Source organism: Tauraco erythrolophus, chromosome 21, assembly GCF_009769465.1.
Source record: "Tauraco erythrolophus isolate bTauEry1 chromosome 21, bTauEry1.pri, whole genome shotgun sequence".
Taxonomy (NCBI): Eukaryota; Metazoa; Chordata; class Aves; order Musophagiformes; family Musophagidae; genus Tauraco; species Tauraco erythrolophus.
Window position 1 is genome coordinate 5,695,046 of NC_141485.1, and position 23,075 is coordinate 5,718,120.

The 23,075-nt window shown below is 61.9% G+C and overlaps 5 protein-coding genes across 5 annotated transcripts; 2 read left to right on the forward strand and 3 right to left on the reverse strand.

Annotated features, from left to right (window-relative positions):
- SARM1 (sterile alpha and TIR motif containing 1) lies at window positions 1–6,713 on the reverse strand. Its single transcript, XM_009983730.2, has 9 exons — window positions 6,253–6,713; window positions 3,179–3,797; window positions 2,786–2,998; window positions 2,569–2,660; window positions 1,837–2,072; window positions 1,625–1,718; window positions 940–1,129; window positions 715–836; window positions 1–130 (listed from the first exon to the last, which is right to left on the reverse strand). Exons 1-9 carry the CDS (start codon window positions 6,711–6,713, stop codon window positions 1–3), a joined length of 2,157 nt encoding a protein of 718 aa, XP_009982032.2.
- A 2,883-nt stretch (window positions 6,714–9,596) lies between these two features.
- On the forward strand, window positions 9,597–13,006 carry VTN (vitronectin). Its single transcript, XM_086624791.1, has 8 exons — window positions 9,597–9,657; window positions 10,144–10,263; window positions 10,584–10,901; window positions 11,008–11,147; window positions 11,402–11,558; window positions 11,686–11,835; window positions 12,425–12,697; window positions 12,888–13,006. Exons 1-8 carry the CDS (start codon window positions 9,597–9,599, stop codon window positions 13,004–13,006), a joined length of 1,338 nt encoding a protein of 445 aa, XP_086480917.1.
- A 241-nt stretch (window positions 13,007–13,247) lies between these two features.
- KIF12 (kinesin family member 12) lies at window positions 13,248–17,821 on the reverse strand (the record flags this gene model as incomplete). Its single annotated transcript, XM_086624873.1, has 17 exons — window positions 13,248–13,312; window positions 13,464–13,609; window positions 13,732–13,854; window positions 13,918–14,009; window positions 14,118–14,301; window positions 14,484–14,773; window positions 14,852–14,956; window positions 15,094–15,212; window positions 15,304–15,439; window positions 15,680–15,771; window positions 16,025–16,160; window positions 16,248–16,382; window positions 16,520–16,595; window positions 16,766–16,887; window positions 16,962–17,040; window positions 17,163–17,228; window positions 17,538–17,821. Coding segments are annotated over 17 exons (2,250 nt in total), but the record flags the coding sequence as incomplete, so codon positions are not given.
- Window positions 17,822–18,239: 418 nt separating this feature from the next.
- On the forward strand, window positions 18,240–18,890 carry SEBOX (SEBOX homeobox). The gene is made up of 2 exons (XM_086624805.1): window positions 18,240–18,512; window positions 18,651–18,890. Exons 1-2 carry the CDS (start codon window positions 18,240–18,242, stop codon window positions 18,888–18,890), a joined length of 513 nt encoding a protein of 170 aa, XP_086480931.1.
- A 999-nt stretch (window positions 18,891–19,889) lies between these two features.
- On the reverse strand, window positions 19,890–22,979 carry VMA12 (vacuolar ATPase assembly factor VMA12). The gene is made up of 6 exons (XM_086624705.1): window positions 22,808–22,979; window positions 22,658–22,731; window positions 22,491–22,580; window positions 21,341–21,377; window positions 20,435–20,547; window positions 19,890–20,321 (listed from the first exon to the last, which is right to left on the reverse strand). The coding sequence occupies exons 1-6, from the start codon at window positions 22,977–22,979 to the stop codon at window positions 20,226–20,228; spliced, it is 582 nt and encodes a 193-aa protein (XP_086480831.1). The 3' UTR covers window positions 19,890–20,225.
- Window positions 22,980–23,075: the final 96 nt, after the last annotated feature.

The window sequence follows — 23,075 nt, forward strand, 5'->3', positions numbered from 1 at the left end:
CTAGGTCTGCCCCAGCGAGGGCAAGCAGTCCAGACCATTCTCTGACCCAGCCGATGAGTCCCGGGAGGAACGGCCCTGGAGAAAGCGGATTATTTTGTCGATTGTGGCCTCCTGGTACTCGTGGGACCACCTGTGTTCAAGGAGAAAGTTTGATTTAATTTTTCCATTGTGCGAGATGCCACAGACAGCTCGTTTCATTTAGGTCGGGAGCCACAGAACCTCTTCCTCCACTTCAGCTCTCTAGGAGCTCCCCTTTTCCCGATGGAAGATGGAGGAACACAGGATGCTGCAGGAAAGCCCCTTCCCCTGTGCCCTGCCAGGCTGGAGGGCTACGAGCAGGTCGAGGCGCCAGCCCAGAGCACTGCTGCATGAAGGGCAAGCAGGAGGCGAAAGGAACTTGGGTGAGCTGCGAAACCTGTCAGCATCACTCCTGCCTGAAGGGCAGGGGGCACAAGGATGGACGTCATCCCAGTGGTGACGAGGTGGGCAGCTCTTATCTGTAGGAGCCCCAAGTACAAAACCAGCAGAAGGGTTATGGTGGGGACCTTTGCTCCCTCCATGATGTGGAGTCCCTGAAGTGATTCACCTCCCCTTTGGCCTGTTCTACCTCCCTCATCTGTTCCTCCCAATCTCCTTATGCTCTTTGCTACTGCTTATGCAAGCCGTTCTCTCCAGGTGCCAAGGAACCCCATGGCATAGGTTCCTTTTACGTACTTGATACCATTGAATTTCAGGACAGCCCTCATGTCCTTGGGAAGTGTTTCTGGATCCGGCCACTCAAAATGGTCTGTAACAGGTACAATGTTCTTTCCAGAGTTCAGGGCTGTCACAATCTCCTGTGGGAACATGCAAGTGCTCAGGCTGTGGCCCATGTCAGCCCATCACCAGCCCCTTCCTGCTCCGACATCCACCAAGCTCGCACCTGATAGCATCTCCTACCTTGTGCACCCAGTCCTTGCACTCGGGGTCTCCCATGCATTTATCCAGTGCATTTGGTGAGAGGACCAGCACAAAATTGCGAGCACTCATGACGCTCTGGATTAGCTTGTCCTCGAACTTCCCTGCCTCCAGCTTCTCCACATCGATGAACACGCTGAAGCCATGCAGCTGCAGGTGGACTTTCAGCAGGCTGGTGGCAAGAGGAGACAGCACTGTGAGGAGAGCTACTGCCAGTGCCTGGGTTTCCCACCACTTTGACATGGTAAGACAGAGGAGCAGCAAACAGGCTCCCACAGAGAACTTAACGGTCCTTGAGGCACCAGCTGCCAGCCCAGCTTGCTTACAGGTGTCTGGACCCATGCAGAAAACACGGTGAGCCAGACATTAACTCCCTGCTGTGATCCCCTACAGCCCTATGAGCACGATGTGAAAAAGGTCACAGGGCCACAAAGAGGGACAGAGCGGCAGTGACAGGGCTGGGAATTAGCCTGTCCACCGCGCAGCTCTTGGCACGTGCTGTCCCCGTTTGCACTGCAGCTCTTGGCAGCCTCCCCCTCCTCCCCGCTGCAGCCTGCAGCTCTCCCATTCTTGGGCGGGCAGCCGGCCCCACGCTCTTCCCACAAATGATGACCACCCTTTGCTCTGGACTTCAGCCCAGCACCATAAAGTCGCCTGCAGGACTCACCTGGCCAGCTGCGACCCGGTACTCCTCCGGTAGCTGATAAATACATCAGTCCCATCGGATGCAGTTTGCAGTGTTATAGGGGAGTGAAGCATTTCTAGGCAGAGCAAACAGCACCCAAAAGTTAAAAGTACCCAACCACTCAACCCAAACAACCCCCAGTGCTCATCCCCACCCGCCTGCTCGGGCGCAGTGAGCAGCAGCGGGACCCGCACCCCTTGCGGCGGTGAGGATGCGGACGCGGTGGAAGCCCGTGTTGATGTGGCAGTCCTCCTGCAGCTGCTGCTCCGTCACCCGGTGCAAGAAGTTGCGGTTGATGCCGCACGTCAGCAGGTTGTACGTGTACTGACGAAACTTGGGGTCGATGCCACCCAGCCAGTCGGACAGGTTGCTGCGGTCGCAGGTGGAATAGTTTGCGAAGGTCTTCAGCTCTGTCAGCTCCCGGAAAAACCTGACGCAGAAAGAAATGAAAGCATGGAGCCGGGAGGGGAGGCTGCTGGACCAGGAAGGATCTAAGAGACATTTGGTATCACATCTTTTGTCTGCATAGGAGAAGGTGCAGCTACGTGCCATGGTGAGGAATGAGCTAAAGGAGCAGCAAGACGAACGGCTGCGTGACTGTGGGAGCGTTGGTCCCAAGGACGCGGAGGTGTGAGGAGCTCGGCTAAGGGAGAAGCAGCTTGGGTAAGTTCCTATCTTTCTGTGTAACTTGCAGGGTCCCACCCCCCGTCTCTCCCCATCCCACACCTCTCCAGTGTATTGCCCCCTTGCAGGAATCCCTCAAGGACCCTATACTCCACTGGAAAAGCCCCGGCAGTCCAGGTTTTGCATTTCGAGGGTCTCTGTTCTTGTCTTTGCAAGAAGGCAAAGGCACAGATCTTTTCCCTGGCTCTACCACCATGGTGATGACCATGAGAGAGGCCAGCGTGCCATGGTGGTGGTCTTACCTCTTCCGAGTGATGCTGGAGTCCATCCCCAAATCCTCCTGCAGCTCCTCCTCTGTCAATCGCAGGAGAATGTCCCCATCCACCTGGTGGTCCTGCCAAGAGAAATCCAGGCTGGAAAGGTCCCAGGAAAAGCTGTTGGGAGAGATGCTTACACCTCTGCTGTAAGATGAGGCAAAAGGGCCCACCCAGGTGCCCTTGCCCCAGCAGGCAGCCCTACCAGGAAGTTCTGGCAGTACTTGTTGAATCCGATCTGCTGCAGCCATGTCTGCACCTCGCAGGGCTTCCAGTTGGGAACTGTAGGCAGGATGCGCCGAGGAACCTCCTCCCCTATCATGCGCAGCACCTTTTTGGCCAGGGAGGAGGTGGTGCTGCTGGTGGAGTAGCAAACTACCCTCTTCAGGCTCTGTGTAGCCCCAATCTCACTGAAAATCTGGGGACACAAAGGGAGGAGACAGAAATTTGCTTTCCCTCCTCTTCCCCACAACCTGTGCCAGGCCAGCCAAAGACCAGGGTACTCGGTGAGCTCAGAGGGGAGCAAAGGACACCCAGATGCATTTGTGGCACCCCTTCCCTTTTAAATCTCCTTCCTTCAGGCCAACCTACCCTTTACCTTTGTTTTCTTCTGCCTGGTTTTGATGGCAGCCTCGGTGCAGAGGTAGAAGGCAGCGATGCACTGCGCTTCCAGCCGCGAGCTGTCCAGCAAGGGCACCAGCTGCTGCAGGTCATCTGCTGTCCTGCCCTGGCTGTTGTCACTGCTGCCCAACATCTCACGGGCAAACTGCTCCGGATCCAGTGAGGCGATGAACGGCTCCACCAGAGCCAGCGTCCCTGAACGCTCCACCTCCTTCTCGATTTCTTTGTTGGTGGCCAACACCGTGATGGCCAGACACGCGTGCAAGCGGATTAGTTCGTCGTCTCTTGAGAACACCAGAGGGAAAAGCCACTCCGCCGTCCTCTTCTCAATCATCAGGCGCTGGTTGGCCTGCCCACCGTACATGGCACAGTTGGCCAAGGCCATGGCGCAGTGCCGCAGCACAATGGGGTCTGTCCAGCGGCACCAGTAGAGGATGGCATCCAGGCCTCCATCAGAGATAAGCTGGAAACAGGTCTCCTCAGTGTGTTTGAACATGTGCTCCAGGATACCGGAAACGCTCTGTGCCAGCTGGGGAACATCTCGCTCCTTGGCTAAGTTTAGAATCACTCCCAGACCGATCCGAGCGATCCGATCCCTGCAGGAAGGAGAGGCACAGGCAGATGAGGGACAGGAAGCGAGAACAGTGACTGGTGCATGATCTCTCCTGTGCTTTGGTGGTGTTTGCCTGATGACAGCCAGATGTTTCCCTGTGGGACACGGCCACCAGATGTGCTGTCAGGCTGCGGTGCAGTGAGATGTGACAGGCTGGTGTTGGAAGAACCTGTCTGGGTCTGATGGAAGAGCTTGTGATGGGACAGGACATGGGGTGCATAGCCCAGGACCACCATGCCAGAGGCTCTTGTGCTGGAGGTAAGATACGTAGCAATTAACAGCTCAGGGTAGGCTAATGCCGGGCTAGAAATAGATCTGCTTTGTCAGCTTTGCTGGGTGTGTGTGAGCTGCTTCTTGTTTGGGGGTGAAAACTTGTTTGTCCCTAACCAGTGCTGTCCTCTGGCTGCTCTCCAGATCCGTGCCAAGCCCAGGACAGGGGTTTCACACCTGGCTGAGCAACCATGCGGACCTGGCCACGGAGGTGTGCGAGAGATGGGGATCTGCCTGTCCTGAGATGGCAGCTTGGAGGAAAGCTGTTTATTTACACAATCCTGCGCTCTCCTAGAAGAGGACAGCAAGAGCTTGGGGGCAAGTGGCCGAGGGCCACCAGCTGCTGCTCAGCCATGGCTGGCCTTGAGCCCTGTGCTGTGAGGACATCTTAAAATGATGCCTGAATGGTGCTGAGTCCTAAAGGTGTAGAGGGAGGAAGGGGTGTGCTGGGGCGGATGCCCTGTGCCGTGCTGCCCATGAGGGCAGCGGCGTGTTGAGTCCCCAGCGATGGTGGGGTGAAGGCATGCCAGCCTCTCGGCGCTGGCAGGCAGGAAGAGCATTTCTGGGAAGCCTGTGACTCGCATGGCTCACGCTGACCTTGGGGTGGATTTGGCAGCAAACACTGCAGAGAGCTCTGGAAAAAAAGCCCTCAGCCTGGGACTGGGTCCAAGCTTGGCCACAGAGCTGGATGACAAACAGCCCCGCCAGGCCCCTGACTCCCTGGAGGCATAGGATGGAGGCAGGACTGGTCCAGCTGCTGGCTGAGCACAGATGCTGGGAGAGGTCTCTGAGCCAAAGGCTTGGACTCCACACCCCCCTGACATCGCTTGGAGGTTGATGGTGGCTCAGGCTGTGGGAGCGAGGGGCTGGGGGCCCACAGCTGGTCCAAGACACTGGCCCATGAACCACTCCAGGAGCAGAGATGGTGACTCCAGCAGCTGCTTTCTCTTGCCAGGAAGCTAAGTGCCAAATTCAGCCTGGGCCAGTGATGTTTCCTGGGATTAATTCTGCTCTAATGGACTTTCCTGATTTAGCTGTTGCTTTTTTTTGCCTGCCAATACATGCAGCAAGGCCCAGGCTGACAGTCCAGAACTTGACTGCAAGACACATCACCCATGAAGCTGAAGCAAGGCTGTAAACTTTGCCAAGGCTTCCTCCACAAAGCCCTGGCTGGGGCTGGCAGGGCTTGGGCACACCGAGGGAGAGCGGAGCTGATGGAACTGTTTGCCTGTGGGGTCCCATGAGGGAAAGGCCTGATCCTGCCCCAGCTCGTGGTGGGTTTACAGCTCCTCCCTGGGACTGGCACGCTGCAGGCGGTGCTGCCGAGGCATGTCGAACCACAGACAGGGCAGAGCGGAGAGCTCGCTTGTCGGGGGAGCTTGTGGGAGCACAATCGCGGTGTTTGAAGCGTGAGCTGCGTGTGGGCGCTGCATCAGCACTGCTGTGCATCCAGGTGTGGTGGGTGCCACATGTGCACATGCACCCTCATACATGTGCTTGTACACACACACACGCTCCCGCCCCATGCGTGAAGACACTTTGGCAGAGCCAGCCCAACACCTCGCACCTGTCCTGGGGCACAGCACACACATCTCCAGCCTCTGAGCTAGGGGCTGTGGGCTGATGGGCTCTGAGGGCCACCGTCCGGCTGGGCCCTCCTTATGGCCTCACTCCAGCCCTGGTCAGCAGCAGAAAGCCTCTGGGAACCGCCTTCATCCTCTTCCTCCCACTGCGGTTATGGCTAAGGGGAAGCCGTGTCTCGTCCTTCGGCTCAGATGCTCTGGGCCAGCCAAACCAACCCACCTTAACCATGAAGGGTGTCTTGGGCACATCTGGGTGGCCCCAGGCTGAGGGTGGCTCATGAGGACACACTGATCCTCACCAGCATCCCATGAGCTGAGGCTGGTCCTCCTCCCTCCAGCCATGGGGGAAGCAGGTCGTGCCATTGCCTGGGCGTGATCAACGAGTTGGGGACCCCCGTGTGCGAGTGCCGGGTGTGGGGGGACAGAGTGTGAAGCTGAGGGGGTTTGGTGCATCTGGAGCACCCAGAGCAGGCAAATTTGGGGGTGTGAGTGGGATGGGTGGAGGAAATCCCTGCTGTGCTCAGGGTGGGTGTGTGGTGGGGAGGGCTGTGCCTGGTGGAGGAGGGGGGCTTTTTGCAGACTCACCTGTTTTCTGCCACCAGGATCTGCTCCAGGAGTTTCCCTGCCTGGCACTTGGTCTCCAGCTCTGCCGTGTACAGCAGGTTCAGCAGCAGGTCCAGGCCTCCCTCCAGGCGGATCACGTCGCACAGCACTTTGGCCACGTCCCTCCCCAGCGTGGGCATCCCCCAGGCTTCCTCCACCAGCTGGAAGATCTCACCGATGGCCTTCCTCAGCTCCGCGGGGCTGGCCGACTGCTTGGTGCGGGCCATGGCCCGGTGCAGGGCAGGCAGGATCCGGTCCAGGGCTGCCCGAACATCGGTGTTCACCCCGGGGGAAACCTCCCGGTGCTCCCTGGAGCTGCTCCCGCCTGCCCAGCTCCCCGCCTGGCTCACGCACTCGGGCACCACCAACCTCTCCGCACCCGACATGGCGAAGAACCGGCAGAGTTTATAGAGGGAGACGAGCAGGGTGAGCACCATTGGCATCTCCTAGCCCAGCATCCCCGGGCACCCGCCCGCCGGGGCCACCACCCTCCTCGGGGGGAGCTGAGCTCGCCGAGAGGAGGTGCGGGAGGGGGGACGGAGCTGGCCCAGGGTCCAGCCGCAGGGCCGGGCTGCCGGCTCCCTCTCCCCTCCCTGCCCTGACGGGATGCGGAGCTGGGAGCGGTGGCAGGAGCCGCCTTCCCAGAGCCGGGCTCCGCATCCCGGGTCCTGGGATGCTGATGTCACCCCGCGCAGGCGCCGCCTCTCCAAGGAGGGGCTCAGCCCTGGGCAGCAGCATCCCCCTCCTCGCTGCAGATGCTCTGGCATCACCGCAACCCGCCCCCCCCCCGAACCCTCCTGCCACAGCCCTCCGCCTGCCCAGGCCGAGCTGGGGCCCGTCCCGCTGTCCCCACGGCTCATGTACCCCCCCCTTGCCCGAGCTGCCTGTGTCCACCTCCACGGCAGGCAGAGATACCCCCCACCCCACCCCCCCCCGTTTTTGCAGCAGGTCCCTCCGGCGAAGGTGGCAGAGGACCGGTGGTCGCAGTGTGGCTGCGGCCGTCCTGGCGCTGCGTTTGGAACCCGTTTGGTATCAGTGCAGGGGGGTAAATAGCTCCCTGAGCTTGGTGGAAATTCGGAGCAGCTCTTCCGAGTGGGCTCGGGATTTGCATGATAAAAGAAAGAGCAGAGGCAGCCCGGGCCCCTTTTGTTTTCTTTTTTCCAGGCCAGACGTGCTCAGGGCAGAAATGCTTTGGACGCTTCTCGCCTGTGTTGGGAGGAGCAGCTTCAATCCTTGGCTCCGAAACCAGGTTGTTGCCAGCTCAGACTGAGACTTAAATTCAAGTTGATGTTTTGATGCCACAGAGTCGCTTCTAATCCTCTCTGAATCCACTACCCAGGGACAGACAGAGGAGAGGGACATTATAGCGACGGGACATCACAGCGAAGGACAGTAAACAAGGCGACCCGACTGGCACAGTACTGCAGGAGAGGCTCAGCACAGAAACAGTAAGGATCTTTCTGGTAAATTATTATTAACTAGGGATAATTATAAGACCTGTTGTGATGCAGCACAGCAGAGGGGTTTGCTGCCTCAGAGGAGGCTGCTGCTTGTGGCAGACAGAGTTCAAACCATTCCCGTAGTTTGCCCTGACAAGCTCCGAGAGCTGAGCTTTGCTTTAGTTTTGCTTTGCTTTAGTTTTTGCTTTGCTCTAGTTTTTGAGAGAGATTTCCAGCACCAGCAGCCTGGGCTCTGGGAATGGCAGGGATTCCCAGCCTTGCCCTGGGAGCTTGGCCCCATCACCTGAGCTCTCCTCGCCAGCTCTGCTCAGCACTCAGCTGCAAGGGCTCCCCAGGGCCTCGTTACCCAAACCAGCCCTCTTCCATGGTCTCCTCCTGTCCTGCTTTGAGCATGGTGGCCAGGGAAGGGCTCGCTGAGCCTTTGCAGGTCTGTATTGGTGGTCGGGAGCCTGGAGCAGCAGGAGGGAGCTTTGTCTCAGCCGATCAGCAAAAGCAGCTCAGAAACTGCCCAGCCCTTCTTCCCCGTGAGCCTGAGCCCTCTCAGGGCGCTTGTCCCCCAGGATCGATTCAATGGGGATGAGATGAAGCTTTAGCGCAACGCTGGGCTGGTGCTTGCACCCGAGGACAGCACCAGCTCCGCCGTAGCTGAGGCCAGCGGGCAAGGAGGGGGTGACTGGGCTGTAGGGGAAGTCCTGCCCCAACAGCCCACGTCTGGTGGCTGCCCTCGGCTCACCAGGGCTTTCCAGGTGGAAATGCCTTCCTCAACACCAAATCAAAGCTCTTTCCAGCAAGGGTGGGAGCAGCCGATGCTGGGAAGTGCCTATGTCTGAGTTGGCAGAGGCGAGGCCCCTGGAGAAGCTTTCCTCTCTCCTCAAATCTTCCATCACCGATTAAAGCCCAAAGCTGCACTGCTCCTGCCCCGGGGCTGGGACAGACCCCATGGAGCTCCCGGAACAGCGGTGCCGTGGCAGTGGAGGCAGTATCTCTTGAGCACACGAGTAGCCTCGTGTGCGTTTGCTCCTTGCCCCTGATTAAATAAACATCCTGAAGTTATCAGAAGCCTGCTGAAAGAGCTGAGTCAACATTAATTAGTAACCGAAAAGATTGGTTGGAAAGGGAATGATGGGAGCAAAATACACAGGCTTTTGTTTGCCTACTGCAGTGAAAGTGCAGAGGGCTCCCACTCTCCCTCCCTCCTTCCCTCCCTCCCAGTCGCTCACCTCCAGCCCCTGGTCCCTGTGAGCAGAGGTGGCACCTGCCCCATCCCGAGCCGCTGTGCCTTGGGGCTCCCCACGTCTGCTCCCAGCCTTGCTGATATTGAGAAAGCTCAAACCCCGAGAGCAAATCCTCCAAAATGGTGACATTGTGGGCAAGCATAAGCCCAGGGCTTTTTCCTTTGCCCTCTGCGCACCGCTCCCTTGTCCCGCCTCGTTAGGGTTTTTGTCTTGCTGAGACCAGACTGGGAAATGGCCTCCCCTTGAGACGGAGGCTGGGAGCTTTAATATCATGAGGTTCATTATGAAATAAGTGTGGCAGGATCTCAAAACTCGTTCCTGGCTCTGGCCTGCTGTCCCCTCCCTGTGCTCTGAACCAGTGCCCGACCCACACCCTGGCCGGGAAGGTGCTGGCAGCACAGCCAGCAGCTCTCAGTGCTCCTGTCCCCCCCTAAATGCACCCGGCTCGGCGTGGGCTGCAGGGGATGCTGGTTGGGAGAGTGTCTCTGCCCCTTTCCCCTCTGCTTTGACCTTGGCCTGTTTGTTTTCTCCTGCCAGGGCAGGCTGAGCAAACAGTGGATGCCGGGGCCCCGGCCGCAGCCGTGCTCCAGCCCGCACAGTCACAGGAGGGCTGCGCTCCCGGCTGCCCAGGATGAGGCTGCTCTTCCCTGCCCTCGTGCTGGCCCTGCTCGCCGCCGCTCGTGCTGCTGAAGGTGAGCTGGGACCCACTGCTGGCCGATTCCACACCGGGTGGCCCCTGCTCACAGCCAGGAGCGAGTGTGGCTCCTTGGTTGATGGGTTGGGGAGCCCCGGCAGGGTGAGGAGGGAACGAGACGGTGGCCATGGCCACTGGCCATGTTGGCTACACCTCCCATCATGGGGAGAAGGCAAGCAGGCAGCACACGGGTATCAGTGGCACCTGGGAAAATCCCTGGCCATCCTGCAGCTGGACTGCCAGGGGGGAGCTGGGACACTGGCACAGCCTGGTCCGTGGCTTCCGTCCCAGTGGGAGGTGGGTGGAAGCAGGGAGAGATCCCGCTGTAGACTCTGGGGACGGGGGTACCCATGGAGAGTGAGGGTCCCCCCATCTGAGCTGTGCCCACGTTTGCTTTCACCCCCGGGGCTGGGCTGGAGGGGATGTGCTGGCCCCGCTGCCCACCCCGCGTTACTCCTCCTGCGCTGACCGTTGGCTCTTGCAGACTCCTGCGTGGGCCGCTGCGATGATGGCTTCAACGCGCAGCACAAGTGCCAGTGCGACACCCTCTGCATGTACTACCAGAGCTGCTGCAGCGACTACTCCACCGTCTGCAAAGCCAAAGGTACCTGCCTTGCCGCCGCTCTCCTGGCCAGGGTGGGGGCTGCCGGGGTGTCTGTGGGTGCCCGACACCACGGGGGCTCGGAGGGGCTCTTGCTGGGTCAGCTCTACACCCACCCGTGTCTGCGGGGTGAAGTCAGCGCCAGGATTTGGTGCTCAGGGGGGCAGCACCAGGGGTTTTCAGCAGCCAGCTCACTGCTGCCCGCAGTGAGGGGGCCTGGGGGTCTCTGCAAATCCATATTGCCCGGGAGCACGTGGCTCCTGCACCCAGACCCCGTGGGAGACACCCAGGGCTCCCGGGAACCAACCTGCTGCCTCCCGCAGTGACCCGGGGAGACGTGTTCGCCTTGCCAGAGGATGACTACCTTGACTACAACTTCACTGTCAACTTCGGCACGGAGGAGAACACTGAGGCAGCCCCCACAGAACTGCCCCCCGCCCTGCTGACGACACAGCCCACGCTGGACAGCCAGCCCGGCCCGGAGCAGACAGTAGTGGAGGAGCCTGTGGATGAGGTGCCCAGCACCACGCAGGATGATTTTGGGACGTGGGACCCCCTGGAGGAGCCCGAAGAGCTATGCAGCAAGAAACCTTTTGATGCCTTCACTGACCTGAAGAATGGTTCCCTTTATGCTTTCCGAGGTATCTTGGGGACCTTTCCTGGGCACATGGGATACGTTGCCACACCGTCACCCCACGCCAGCGACTGCAGTCCCTCCTGCGACTCCCACCTCCCTTCTCTCCCCAGGGAAGTACTTCTATGAGCTGGACGAGACAAGCGTGCGGCCAGGGTACCCCAAGCTCATCAGCGATGTCTGGGGCATCGAGGGCCCCATCGATGCAGCCTTCACACGCATCAACTGTCAAGGCAAGACTTACCTGTTCAAGGTGAGCAGGAGCCTGGCTGCAGGGGTGGCTGGCACGGTCCTCCAACCCACCCTATGCCCACCCTCTCACTCTCCATGCATGCATGCACACAGTGGCTGCCAGATATCCCCAAATCCCTGCAGCTGTCTGGGACCCCAGGCAGCCACAGCCTCACCACGGGGCTTCCCAGCATCCGTTCAATCTGCCTGGCAAACCCGTGCCTGGCAGATGCTGCACCCGGCCCCTTGACTCTCCCCCTGTCCCGCACCCCGCAGGGCAGCCAGTACTGGCGCTTTGACGATGGAGCCCTGGACCCTGGGTACCCACGTAACATCTCTGAGGGCTTTGAAGGCATCCCAGACAACATTGACGCAGCTTTCGCCCTCCCCGCACACAGCTACCACGGCAATGAGAGGGTCTATTTCTTCAAGGGTAAGGGGTGCAGCCCCCCCCTCCCGGGCAGAGCCTGGCACCAGCGGCTGTGGGCAGGACACCCCTCGATCTCCTGCTCCCCCTTGAGTGCGTGTCCCTCACTAATGCCCTGTGTGTCCTCTCCTAGACAAATACTACTGGTCCTACGACTTTGCCCAGCAGCCCACGCAGGCCGACTGCGAAAAGTCCTCCCCCTCCACCGTGTTCGGCCACTACGCCTTCATGAACCGCGACAGCTGGGAGGATGTTTTCCAGATCCTCTTCGGTGGCAGGATGAGTAAGGGCTGGGCCAGCCTCTGGGGAGAGGGCCAGCGGGTGCCAACATAGCCCACGCTGAGAGGGTGCAAGGGGTGCAGGCACCCAGGAAGCGATGCCTGGAAGGGCGGGCAGGCTGGATGAGCTGCCGTGCTGGGCAGGAGGCTGGGCTGTGCACAGGAACCCCCTAGACCACAGCTGCATCACCCACTGCATCCCAAATCCCACCCTCTGCAGCCCTTATGTCCTGCACTACCGAGCCCGTCACTAGCCAACTCGCACCGCAGCGTCGCTGCTGGGGACTCTTTATTCCCACTGGAGCTGGAGGTGCCGTAGGAAAACCCCAGCCCTGGGCAAGAGAAATGAACGATGGAGAGGAGAAGAAGGGGGCTTAGTGGCACAGGGCTGATCCCAGCCAAGGGTGGGGCGAGGGGCGGCTCCCAGCTCTGCCTGGTCCATGTCCCTGTCACGGGGGTATACTCCAAAGGCTGTGATCCTTTGGAGTATCCCTTTGGGTCTCGAAGCGGATTCTGGGGGCTGTCTGTGGGGCTGTGCCCAGCTCACCCCCATACATGGCTGCCCCTCTTGTTCATCATCTGCCTCTTTGCCAGACGGGGCGAGCAGGCCGCGGTACATCAGCAAAGACTGGCGGGGGGTGCCCAGCCGGCTGGACGCTGCCATGACCGGCAGGATCTACGTGGCCTCCCACCAGCCCCGGAGGAGGAAGTCTCGCCGCCAGCGCAAGAGGTACAAGAACCACCGGTCACTGAATTTGGGTTTCTGGGGCTGGCTCCAAAACGACTCTGACTCCGCGGATGTCGAAAGCGACTGGCTGTCAGGCTCCAAGTGCGAGACCCTCCAGAGTGTCTACTTCTTCGTAGGAGGTGAGTCTGGAGCAGCAGGATCCGGGAAAGATGCAGAACCAGGGCTGCTGGGGCGGGGGGAGATCTCCTCTCACTCTGCGATGTCCCTGAGCTCCAAGACGCAGTGGGAAGGTGCCCGGGGCTGGCAGCGAGGGCTGGCAGCTCCCCGCAGCTCTGAGCAGTCCTGACAGCCATCTCCCCTTCTTCCCAGACAAGTACTACCGCGTCAACCTGCGTACCAAGCGCGTGGACCTGGCGCAGCCCCGCTACCCGCGCTCCATCGCCCAGTACTGGCTGAACTGCCCGCAGCCCGGGGAGGAGAGCACCTGAGAGGGCCCCACCGGAGCCGCCCGGCAGCACAGCCCCTAGCTAGGCAGAAATAAACTGTGAGTGCTGTGCAGGCTGGAGAACACCGTCTGTCCGTCCGCCCGTCCATCCCTCCCGTGGTCTTGCGCAGTCCTTGCAGTCCGAGATCCCCGAGGGCTGCGGTCATCCCCCCAGGTATAACAACTCTGCGTGGGCTGTGCCACATCCCGGCTGGTGGCCGCGTCCACGGCATGGCTGCGGCTGCTCAGATCTGCTCTGCCAGCCAGTCTGGTACCTCTTCCCACTGGAGGAGAGGGACGGTGCCGGCGGCTGCCAGCCAGGACCCAGCAAGGGTCAGGTCTGCAGCACCCACAGGATCAGGTCCACAGCCCCATGCATGAGCAGCTGGGCTTGGAATGGGTGCCCAACCCCGAGGGACCCCACCAAGGCACTGTCTGGCATCCCCAGCCACACCGCTCACCTCTCGGCTCCGGCAGTCCTGGCCACGGTGGTGCGGAAGGGATGACCTTTCCCTCGGGGCTGGGCCAGCACTCAGGGCCCGGCAGCGCCCGGCTGTCCCCGGGGAGCGAGTGCTGCTGAGATGAGCTCCTGCTCCTGCCCCGGCTCCTGCCATGAGGGCACATGAACAAACCCTGACCCGCTGCCCCATTTCCCCACCCCGGTAACCCCAGGGGCTTCCTGAGCTGCAGCTGATGCCCAGGGGGGTGGCCTCAGGCCCCTGCTCTCACCGCTTCCCCTGGTGCAGCTGGAGGTGCCTGGGGAGCTGATGGGAGCCGGGCAGAGCTGTGTCCTCCTGGCTGGGTGGCAGAACAGGGGGGACTGGCTGCGGTGCGGGGGGGCCCTGGCAGCGCCTGCGGGGTAAGCAGAGCAGTCAGGCTGCTGTGCCATGCTGTGCCACCCCCTGCTGAAGTGACCTCCGGGGCTGTACCTGGGACACGATGGCATTGGTTGGTGGCGTGGGGCAGCACTGGGGGCACCTGGGGCGGCTGGAGGCAGGAGGCAGCTTCTGCAAGAGGGAAGAGAGCAGCACATGAGTAGTTGGTGCATCCTCACCCCGCCGTGGGCACAGCCCCACACCGGGATGCCCCTGGAGCCCGGGGTGCCCCACACTCACCGGCAGCCAGGGACCAGAGGCAGGTGTCACGTCAGGCTGCTGGGGTCTCACAGGGTTACTGGGGGGGACACAGAGGGTGCGGGTGCGCCGGAGCGAGGGCTGGCTGTCACAGGAGCTGCTGGTGGCTCTGCAGGATGGGCCAGCTGGGACTTCACTGCTGGAGTCTGGGGACAACCAGGGCTCCCTGGGGAGCAGGGAGGGAGCAGGGCAGGGCATCAGCAGTCTCTGGCAAACCTCTGAGCCCTGCCTGGCCCCGGGGTGCCCTGGGAGACAGTGGCTGACACAGGGTGCTGCCTGGACAGGGGCTCTGGCTGCCCCACCAGCCCCTCGAGCCCCTGCCTGTGGGTCCTGTGGGTGCCCCCCTACCTCAGCTGCTCGTTCTCCACCACGAAGTCCCGCAGGAGGCCATAGAGGCTGGGCCAGGCTGGGGCTCCCTCCAACAGGAGCTGCCCTTCGAGAGGACAGCATCGCAGCCCTGCAGTGCCGTATCTGCCTCCCCAGCCTGGCCATGCCCCCGCCCTCGGGTGGGTTCCCTGGACCTCTGTGCTCCTCATTGGCACCCTGGGCAGGCACAGCTGCTGGCGCAGGGAGAGGTTTTCCAGCTGCAGGGCATGGATTTCTTCCTCCAAGGTTTGCAGCAGCTTGTCCCGGGACACCTGGGAGCACAAGGGAGTGGCTCAGGGGGTGCCAGCAGCGGGGCAGAGCACTCTGCCCACAGCCCCTGCCTGCTATACCCTGTTGGCCAGGGGCCTGGCAGTGACCCTCCGGGCCCGGCTGGCGTAGTGCAGCGTGCTCAGCGTCTCGGAGAGGCAGCGTGAGGATGGGGAGATGCAGGCGACCTGCCGATGGGGAAGAGCTGCAGGTGAACTGCCGACCAGAGGTGTCCCCCATCCCCCTCCAGCCTTCCCCTCCACAGGCGAGACCTCAGACCCCTGCAGCTTCATGCACCCCTGCCCAGCCTCCTCTGGCCACGTACCATCAGGGTGATGCCCGAGCCACCCAGGGAATGGGCCAGCAGCCGGGTGAGTTTGCTGTCCCGGTAGGGAATGTGTGTCCGTTTCCCTTGGGGTTTGGCCAACAGAGAGATGCAGTGTCCTGCCAGAGGACAAGCCACAGAGGGTGCATCAGGGTTCTGATGGAGACCAGCAGCTTGTGCTCCCATAGAGGGGAGTCCCCCAACTCTTACCCAGTGCCAGGAGGCTGCGGTTGATATTGTTGGCCTCCACGGAGAGCTCCCCGCTGGAGCCAGTCTCCTTCACCCGCTCGCTGCCGGCCAGGTCCACGAAGCACAGTGTGCCCTGCTTGCTGGGGCAGGCGCTGGGCTGGGAGACCCACATTGGAGGTGATGTTCTGGCCTCCCTCGCCCCTTCCCCGTGGTACACAGCAGTGTCCCAACCTCTGGGTCTGGAATCTGGCTCCCCGCTGCTCAGCCCAGCCCCAACAACACATCCTTGGGGAGGAGGATGTGACCCCCCCACTCTAGGGCTGTTTGCACCCCCACAAAGAGCCCCAGCCCCGCCTCAAGCCCTCCACAACATGCCCAAAGCAGGACGTGCGCTCACAGCCCGGCTGCGGATGTGGATGGTCAGAAGAGCGTGGCTGCGGCTCGAGTGCTTGTTGAGGGCATGCGCTGAGGTCCGTCGTCTCTGGGATCCTGCCACGAGGGATTGAGAGCTGCAGGGGGGCACGACATCCAGCGCCCTGGCACAGCACCCACTGCCCACCCTCTGCCAGGCACAAGCCTGCCTGGGCTCTGCAGCAGGATGGGGAGCTGTCCCTCTTGGCTGCCATCAGAGCCTCGCCAGTCCCAGGACAGCTCTGTCGTGGGCTGAGAACCCCCACACTGGGTCCAGCACCCCCTGAACATGCCCCTGCATAGCTCCAGCCCTGCGCCCGCTGCTCAGCACCTTGCAGGAGCAGGTCAGTGATGGCCTCCAGGCTCTCGAAGTCCGCGCTGAGCTGGTTCTCCACATAGAAGCCGTGGGTTTTGCTCCACCGCAGGGGCAGGGCACACGGTGGCCCTGGGCTCAGCAGGTCCCGGACCTGGGGGGAATGGCAGAGGCGAGGCAGAGGGGGAGCGAGGCACAGGGTGCCAGCAGGGCCTGGCTGGGCAACCAGGTGGGCACTTACCTGCTCATTGTAGATCTCCAGGTAGGAGGCACTGAGAGCCAGGTCAGAGTTGTGGCTCTGGCTTTGCTCCAGGAGGCAGGTGAAGGACCTCTGCATCAGCCCCAGCAGAGCCGGGGCTGTTGGCTGGTCCTTGCTCTGCGGAGACACCAGGACGGTGAGCAGTCACACCGCTTTAGCACCCACCTCATCCCTCCACCCCAGCGCCCACGACCCGGTGAGAAGAGCCCATCCCACCATCAGGATCAGGTGAGGTGGGGGGGACGCTGTTGTACCTGGGCCAGGGGTCCCATCAGGGTGTAGGTCTTCCCTGAGCCGGTCTGCCCGAAGGCAAAGACGGTGCAGGAGAAGCTGGGGAAAACGCTGAGCCTCAGGCATGGCCCCAGGCGGTGGCACAGGGATGCCACCTCCTGGCACGGCCCTGGCAACGCAGACCCACCAGCGAGGCCTGGACGGGTGCAGCGCCGCAGGCGTGGGGTGAACCGGAGGGCTGGGGTCCGCGCGGGCTCGCTGGGACTCACCCGTCTATCGCCTGCTCCACCAGCCGCCTCATCCCGCTGCCTTCGAACACGGCCTCCTGTGAGGCTCCCGCGTCGAACACGGCGCTGAAGCCGAAGGTGGCATCGTGCCTGGCCGCGTTCACCTGGGTGCGGGGACAGCGGTGGCTCAGGGGGTGCCGCAGCCCCCACTGGACCCCAGTGGGGAGGTGGCACTTACGTGGACGGTGCCGTCACCGAGGCTGTGCACAACCTGCCGATCACCGCGCCGCGTCTCCGTGCAGGTTAGTGGCCGGACCCTGACGGGGGGGAGATGGATGGGGGTGGGGCTGCATGGGGACCCCAGAGGGAGCCCTGTGGTGCCCCTGCCCTAGGCTGGAGGTCCCTGCCACGTCCCCGAGCCCTTCGTGTCCCCCCTTACCTCAGCACCACTCTCAGGTGCGTCTCTCTGCCGACTACGGGGCTCTCCTGCTTCTCTCCGGGGCTCCTTTGGGGAACAGAGGGCAGCAGGGTGGTGAGTGCCCCCCAGCTGGGGAACCTGCCCGCAGGCACCCCAGGGGCCAGGGCTGTGCTTGCCGTGTCCTGTCCTGGGTCTGGCAGGGGCCAGAGTGCCACATCCCCCCATGTCCCTGCAGAGGGACCACCCTCTCCCTCCCGGTCTTTCTGGGGTGCCAGCCCCCTGACGGCTGCCCAGGCGGCTGTATTGGCCGGGGAGGGCTGGTGGCAGTCGCTGCCCAGGCCCTGACTGTCCCAGGACGGGGTGGCCTCCATCCCCTCTGGCTCCCCGCCAACTTACGGTCTCTCCTGGCACCGTGGGAGCGTTTCGGGCCGTGCACCGGGCTGGGGCTCCCAGCCCCGCTCCCCCTCCGACTCCATTCGCCCCCCAACGCCCCTCGCTCGGGGTGCCCAAAGTGTCTGGCCGGTCCCGGCGGGAGCCACTGCCAGCTGGTCCGGGCTGCCCCGTGAAACAGGTACCACCGCTCCGGTTAAACATTGACCAGTACCAGCCCCGCGGGAGAGCGGCTGCAGCACAGCAGGGGGCGAGGTGGGGGTGGGGGCAGGCGGGGGCACCTCGGCCCTGGGAGCTGGGAAGGGGTGCAAGGGGCCCCGAGCTCCGGCACCAACTGAGGGTCCCCGACCCACAGGCACCGGCTCCCCTGAGCCCCCTCTGAGCCTTAGAATCCTCACGGACCCCTCTGTGCCCCGACGGCAGTGGGGGCGGAGACGAGGATGGGTGGCTGGTGGGGTTACTGATCCCGGGGGTGCTGGGGGAGACGGTCCCCGAGACACCTGGGGCTTTCGGGGTACCGCCGTCGGGGGTCACGAAGCGGGAACCGGCCCCGGGAGCCGCCGGGGAAGGTCTGGGGGGAGCAGCACCGCCCGCTCGGGGCGGTCCCAGCCCGCCGGGGGGGGGAAGGGGGGGGGGAAGGTGGGGGGGGGGGTTGTATGGGGGATAAAAGCCGGGGCGGCAGCGGCGGGGCCTGGGGAGCCGGGCAGGATGAGCGCGGCCCCGGGCACCTCCCGCGTCCCCCAGCCGCTGCTCCGCTTCCCCGACGGGGCGGGCGCGCCGGGCGGCGGGCGGGCGGCTGGGGGGGGCTGCGCCCCGGGGCCGTGCCCCTGCCCGGGGGGGCCGCGGAAGCGGCGGCGGACCACCTTCAGCCGGGGGCAGCTGTCGGAGCTGGAGCGGGCCTTCGCCGCCGTGCCCTACCCGGACATCGCCACCCGGGAGCGCCTGGCCGAGCTCACCCAGCTGCCTGAGGCCAAGATCCAGGTAAGCGCAGACGAACGTCCCCCCCCCCCCCCCCCCCGACTCCATCCCTCTGCCGGGACCCCCCTTCTCTGCTGGGCTGCCCCGTTGGGCCACCGCCGGTGTCTCACGGTCCCTACCCCCCTACCCTGCCCATCCCAGGTCTGGTTCCAGAACCGCCGTGCCCGCAGGATCCGCAGCACAAAACCGGAGCCGCCGCCGCTGCCACCGCCTGGGGAGCGGGGTCCCCCCGCGGCACCCCCCGACGACCCCAGCCCAGGCCCAGCCCCTGCTCTGCCTCCGATGGGAGCCCGCAGCCCTACTCGGGGTCTCCCCACCTCGCTGGGCTCCATCTCCGACCTCATCTACAGCGCAGCCATCACCAACCTGGGCGAACCATAGCTGTGGCAGGGATCCCCCCCGGCACCGGGCACTCCCCCCCCCCCGGCACCAAGACTCCACCGGCTTAGCGCTGCGATTTCATTAGGGTGTGGAATTACTGCCAGCCCTGCAGGTCCCAAGGATGTCATCCAATATCCTAAATGCCGGTGCGGCCGTGGCGGGGCCAGCTCCCCATCAGCCCCCTAATGCCAACTAATCTTTTGGAAAAAATACCTTAATCTGAGGCCGTATCCGCGGATGATTGTGGCACGGCCGCCCCTAATCCGCAGGCACGTTCGCAGGTGCCGGCAGATCTCCCTGTATCAGATATTAAAGCGTGTTCACAGAGGGGCTTAGCTGCCATCAGAGCATTAATCACCGTGTCTGGCCCTGGCAGGCTGCCCACCCGGCAGGTGTCCGAGTCCTCTGGCCCGGTAGTGCCAGCCTTGGCACCCCCTCCCCACCGCAGGGCCGTGGGAGCACAGAGCTGGCCCCGCTCTCTGCTCTGTGGCACCACACTCTGTGTTGAGGCGTGTGCCCTCCCTACCCACAGAATCTGGGCACCCTTTGGCAGGGAGGCAGAGCCACGCACCCCTCGCTGCCCTGTCTGCCCGTACCAGGCAGGTACGGCCTGTGCTCCTCCCCGGGGCACCGACACCACAGGGCCGCATGTCAGGAGATGTGGCAGCCCCTGCGTGAGGACGCTGAGCCGAGCCCGATGCCAACCCCAACACGTCTGTGCCAGACGCTGTCATCCTCCTGAACTGGAGGGGAAAAAGGTTGTCCTCAGACACAAGCTGGGAGTCGGGTGCTGCCATGTGGGTCACAAGGGAAAAACACCCTCCCAGAAGTGGGCGAGGAAGCAGGCAGGAGCAGCGAGGGCTGGGAAGGGGGTTTCGGCAGGAGATGGAGCAGGATGCGGGGGTGCAGAGGCAGAGGGAAGACTCGTGGCTCTCTGCAGTGTCTCAGGTGCGAGGTCGGTGTTCCGCGCAGCAACAGACATCCGCCATCAGGCAGGAAGAAGGTTGCAAACACGCAACGTTATTTATTTCCAGAATAAAAGGACAGCAACTTCACAGGAGGACAGGAACAATGGGAGCTAATGCCCCCCTCTGTGCTCAGGTGGTGAGAGTCCACAGCTGTTCCCTCTTCTGCAGCTGTGGGATTTTTGATCCATGATCCATTTCAGGAACATTAAAGAGCGGGAAGCAAAGGACGAGGCCTGAGGAATGCAGCGGTCTTCCCGATAGCAGGGCAGGTACAGATGGCAGAAGATAAACCTGCCCCAAATTAATGATTCCTGGGGAGGGCAGAGGCCTCCAGCACGACGGCTGCACTTCAGGGGGATGCGTGCGATTACAGTTTCCCCAGGTCCCCTTCAAGGGTCCGCACCATCACGTACAGCTCGGCCAAGCCAACCACCGAGGCCACAATGACTGCCGACAGGACGCGCTGGGGACACAAAAAGAGAGGGACGTGATCCCGCGTGTGCCTCGAGCTGCTGCTCCTGCCTGGCTGGCACAGAGTGTGCCGCAAGCGGGCTCCGAGGCCACGGGCTCACTCACCGGCGCCGTCTCCACAAAGACGTACTGGCTGCCCAGGTATGTACAGGCGAAGGCGGCCACCACGGTGACAATGAAGTTGAATACAGTGATGACAACGGCTTTAACGGAGCGAACTGGAGAGAAGGGGGAGAGAGCGTTGGTTTCAGGTGAGGTTCGCAGTGTAGGGCTGGGGACAAGCTGTAATCCTGCTAATGGAGCCTGCCTGAAGCTGCCTCAGCTGGGCTGAGGAACACTCGAGGAGCGTGTCCAGAGGAGGCCACGAAGGTGATCCGAGGGCTGGAGCACCTCTGCTATGGAGACAGGCTGAGAGAGTTGGGGCTGTTCAGCCTGGAGAAGAGAAGGCTCCAGGGAGACCTTCTAGCAGCCTTCCAGTACCTAAAGGGTGCCTACAGGAAAGCTGGAGAGGGACTTTTTACAAGGGCATGTAGTGACAGGTCACGGGGCAATGGCTTTAAACTGAAAGTGGGGAGATTTTGATTAAATATAAGGAAGAAATGTTTTACAATGAAGGTGGTGACACACTGGAACAGGTTGCCCAGAGAAGTTGTAAGTGCCCCATCCCTGGAAGTGTTCAAGGCCAGGTTGGACGAGGCTTTGAGCAACCTGATGTAGTGGAAGGTGTCCCTGCCCATGGCAGGGGGGTTGGAACTAGACGATCTTTGAGGTCCCTTCCAACCCAAATTGTTCTATGATTCTATGATTCACATGCTTTATGCCTCCAGAAATATTTAAAAGTATGACCAACAGGCTGCTCGTTTACTCGAGGAACGCTTTTTTTGTGCGTTAAAACCTTCTGGTGAGATATTCAGAGAGGGAAGGGCTGTGTGATGGTGGCAGTGATGCAGCGGTTCCCGTGACTGACTGGTCAGTACGCGCTGCCAGGCGTCAGGACAGGCAGCCACTCACCTTGCCTCCCAAATTCAGCCAGTGTCCCGTTCATCTCCTGCAAGAAGGGATTAAAACAACTTGCCATCGATTGTATTTTAACGTTAACTGTGTAATAAAAGCAACACCAACGTCCTGTCCTGTCCCTAAGACTCGGAAGTTCAGAGAGCTGCTGGGGTGCCCTGGCAGCGGGTGGGGGGGCTGTGGGGGAGCAGCAATTCCACAGGGCCTGGATTTCTCTGGGTTTACATTTGTGGTCCGATTCAAGGACGCTGGGAAGGGATCATTTCTAACCAAAACACTCTCAGAGCGTCAGCATTTCCCTCAGTGTGGGTTTTCTGCTGCAGGTTTGTCTAAGAGAGACGCTGAGGAGTCTCTCTTGTGTTCACACAGCGGGCAAGAACTGAATGTCGTAAAGCTCCGCGGGCTCTTTGTCAAATTGGACGTGGCTACATGATTGCAAACACCAGATACTGGGGGGCAGGCAGGGAAGAGCATGGTGAGCACACAGATATGGGAATACTCCTCTGATTTTATGTTGTTTGAAAGGAACAATAGTAGTCACTACTACTCAGCCCTGCTAAAACCACAAGAGTTTCTGCAACAGGAGGATATGTACAGGGACTTAAACGCACGGGGACATCAGTGTGGAGGAGGGATAGGCAGGATGGGATCACGAGGAATGTCAGCAGGAAGGGACGCTGGCTTGTCCAAACAGTCACTGTGCCAAAAGATCTCATCTCTTCCTTGGAAAGAATGAGTGGCCAAACATGACCCTGTTTTTTCAGCTTTTACCTTGACATGAATGATCTCATTTTAAACTATGGTGAAAATGCAACCGTTCAGAAAAAGGCAGCACCACTGCTCCCAGAAAAACATTTACTGTGGGTGCTCAGTCTTCCAGATCAAAACCTGAGATCCTGTGAGCTGTTCCCAAATGTCAGTATCTCTCCTGTTTCACCATCCTCGTTACCCTGTCCCACCTCTGCCCTCAACACTGGACATGTTGTCCCTGTGCGTTTACAGTGTGCTCTCCCCAAGTCCCTGCCCATGTTCTCTCTGTACTGCACTCACTCTACGGGACACATTTCCTTTGCCATCCATCAGGTTGCTAACAGCCGTGCTTTTGCAGAAGGAATCCTGACGGCAGGCAATGCAGCAGGCCCCTCACCTGGCCGGTGATGTTGCGGGTCATCCGCCGGTACTCCTCGTTGGCCAGCTTGGCCTTTATCCGCTCCAGCCGGGCCACCAGCTCGGGGTTCTGGGGGAAGTGCAGAGCCACCGTGAGGGCCTGGGGCCGCCCTCGTCTCCCGCGGCCCGTGCCCGGCCCTCACCTACCCGCGGCGGCACCGGCACCTCGCGTAGGTAGATCTCGCAGCCTTCCAGGAGCTCGTGTAGGTACAGCGGGGACTCTGCGGGTGGGGGATGGGACGGTTAACGGCGGCCCGGCCGGTGGCGGCCCGTCGCGACAGCGGCGGTGCGGCCTACCTGCCTCCCGCAGCGCGGCGTGCAGCTTCCTCAGCAGGCTGAAGGGCACCACGGCGCCTTCGGAGGCCAGCGCAGCCTCCAGATCGGCCCGCAAGCCGGCGGGCAGCCCCGCCAGCTCGCCACCCTCCACCGCCCGCCGCAGCCGCGGCCCGGCCCGCACCGCCGACGCCATCTTGCTGGGCCGCTGTCACCTAGGCGACACGGAGAGCCATAGAGCGCGCAGGCGGGCTAGAGCGGCGCTGCCCGCGGGGTCCGCCGGGAAGCGGAG

What these genes read in the sequence shown, in the direction of transcription:
- VTN (XM_086624791.1), top strand. Translation starts at nt 9,597, where the DNA reads ATGAGGCTGCTCTTCCCTGCCCTCGTGCTGGCCCTGCTCGCCGCCGCT. An exon ending in CGCCGCTCGTGCTGCTGAAG is followed by an intron (nt 9,658 to 10,143) that starts GTGAGCTGGGAC and finishes TGGCTCTTGCAG; the next exon opens with ACTCCTGCGTGGGCCGCTGC. An exon ending in CCTCTTCGGTGGCAGGATGA is followed by an intron (nt 11,836 to 12,424) that starts GTAAGGGCTGGG and finishes CCTCTTTGCCAG; the next exon opens with ACGGGGCGAGCAGGCCGCGG.
- VMA12 (XM_086624705.1), bottom strand. Translation starts at nt 22,979, where the DNA reads ATGGCGTCGGCGGTGCGGGCCGGGCCGCGGCTGCGGCGGGCGGTGGAG. An exon ending in CCCGCAACATCACCGGCCAG is followed by an intron (nt 21,378 to 22,490) that starts GTGAGGGGCCTG and finishes CCCTTCTTGCAG; the next exon opens with GAGATGAACGGGACACTGGC. An exon ending in TCTTTGTGGAGACGGCGCCG is followed by an intron (nt 20,322 to 20,434) that starts GTGAGTGAGCCC and finishes TTGTGTCCCCAG; the next exon opens with CGCGTCCTGTCGGCAGTCAT.
- SEBOX (XM_086624805.1), top strand. Translation starts at nt 18,240, where the DNA reads ATGAGCGCGGCCCCGGGCACCTCCCGCGTCCCCCAGCCGCTGCTCCGC. An exon ending in TGCCTGAGGCCAAGATCCAG is followed by an intron (nt 18,513 to 18,650) that starts GTAAGCGCAGAC and finishes TGCCCATCCCAG; the next exon opens with GTCTGGTTCCAGAACCGCCG.
- SARM1 (XM_009983730.2), bottom strand. Translation starts at nt 6,713, where the DNA reads ATGCCAATGGTGCTCACCCTGCTCGTCTCCCTCTATAAACTCTGCCGG. An exon ending in ATCCTGGTGGCAGAAAACAG is followed by an intron (nt 3,798 to 6,252) that starts GTGAGTCTGCAA and finishes TCCTTCCTGCAG; the next exon opens with GGATCGGATCGCTCGGATCG. An exon ending in TCCAGCATCACTCGGAAGAG is followed by an intron (nt 2,073 to 2,568) that starts GTAAGACCACCA and finishes TTTCTGCGTCAG; the next exon opens with GTTTTTCCGGGAGCTGACAG.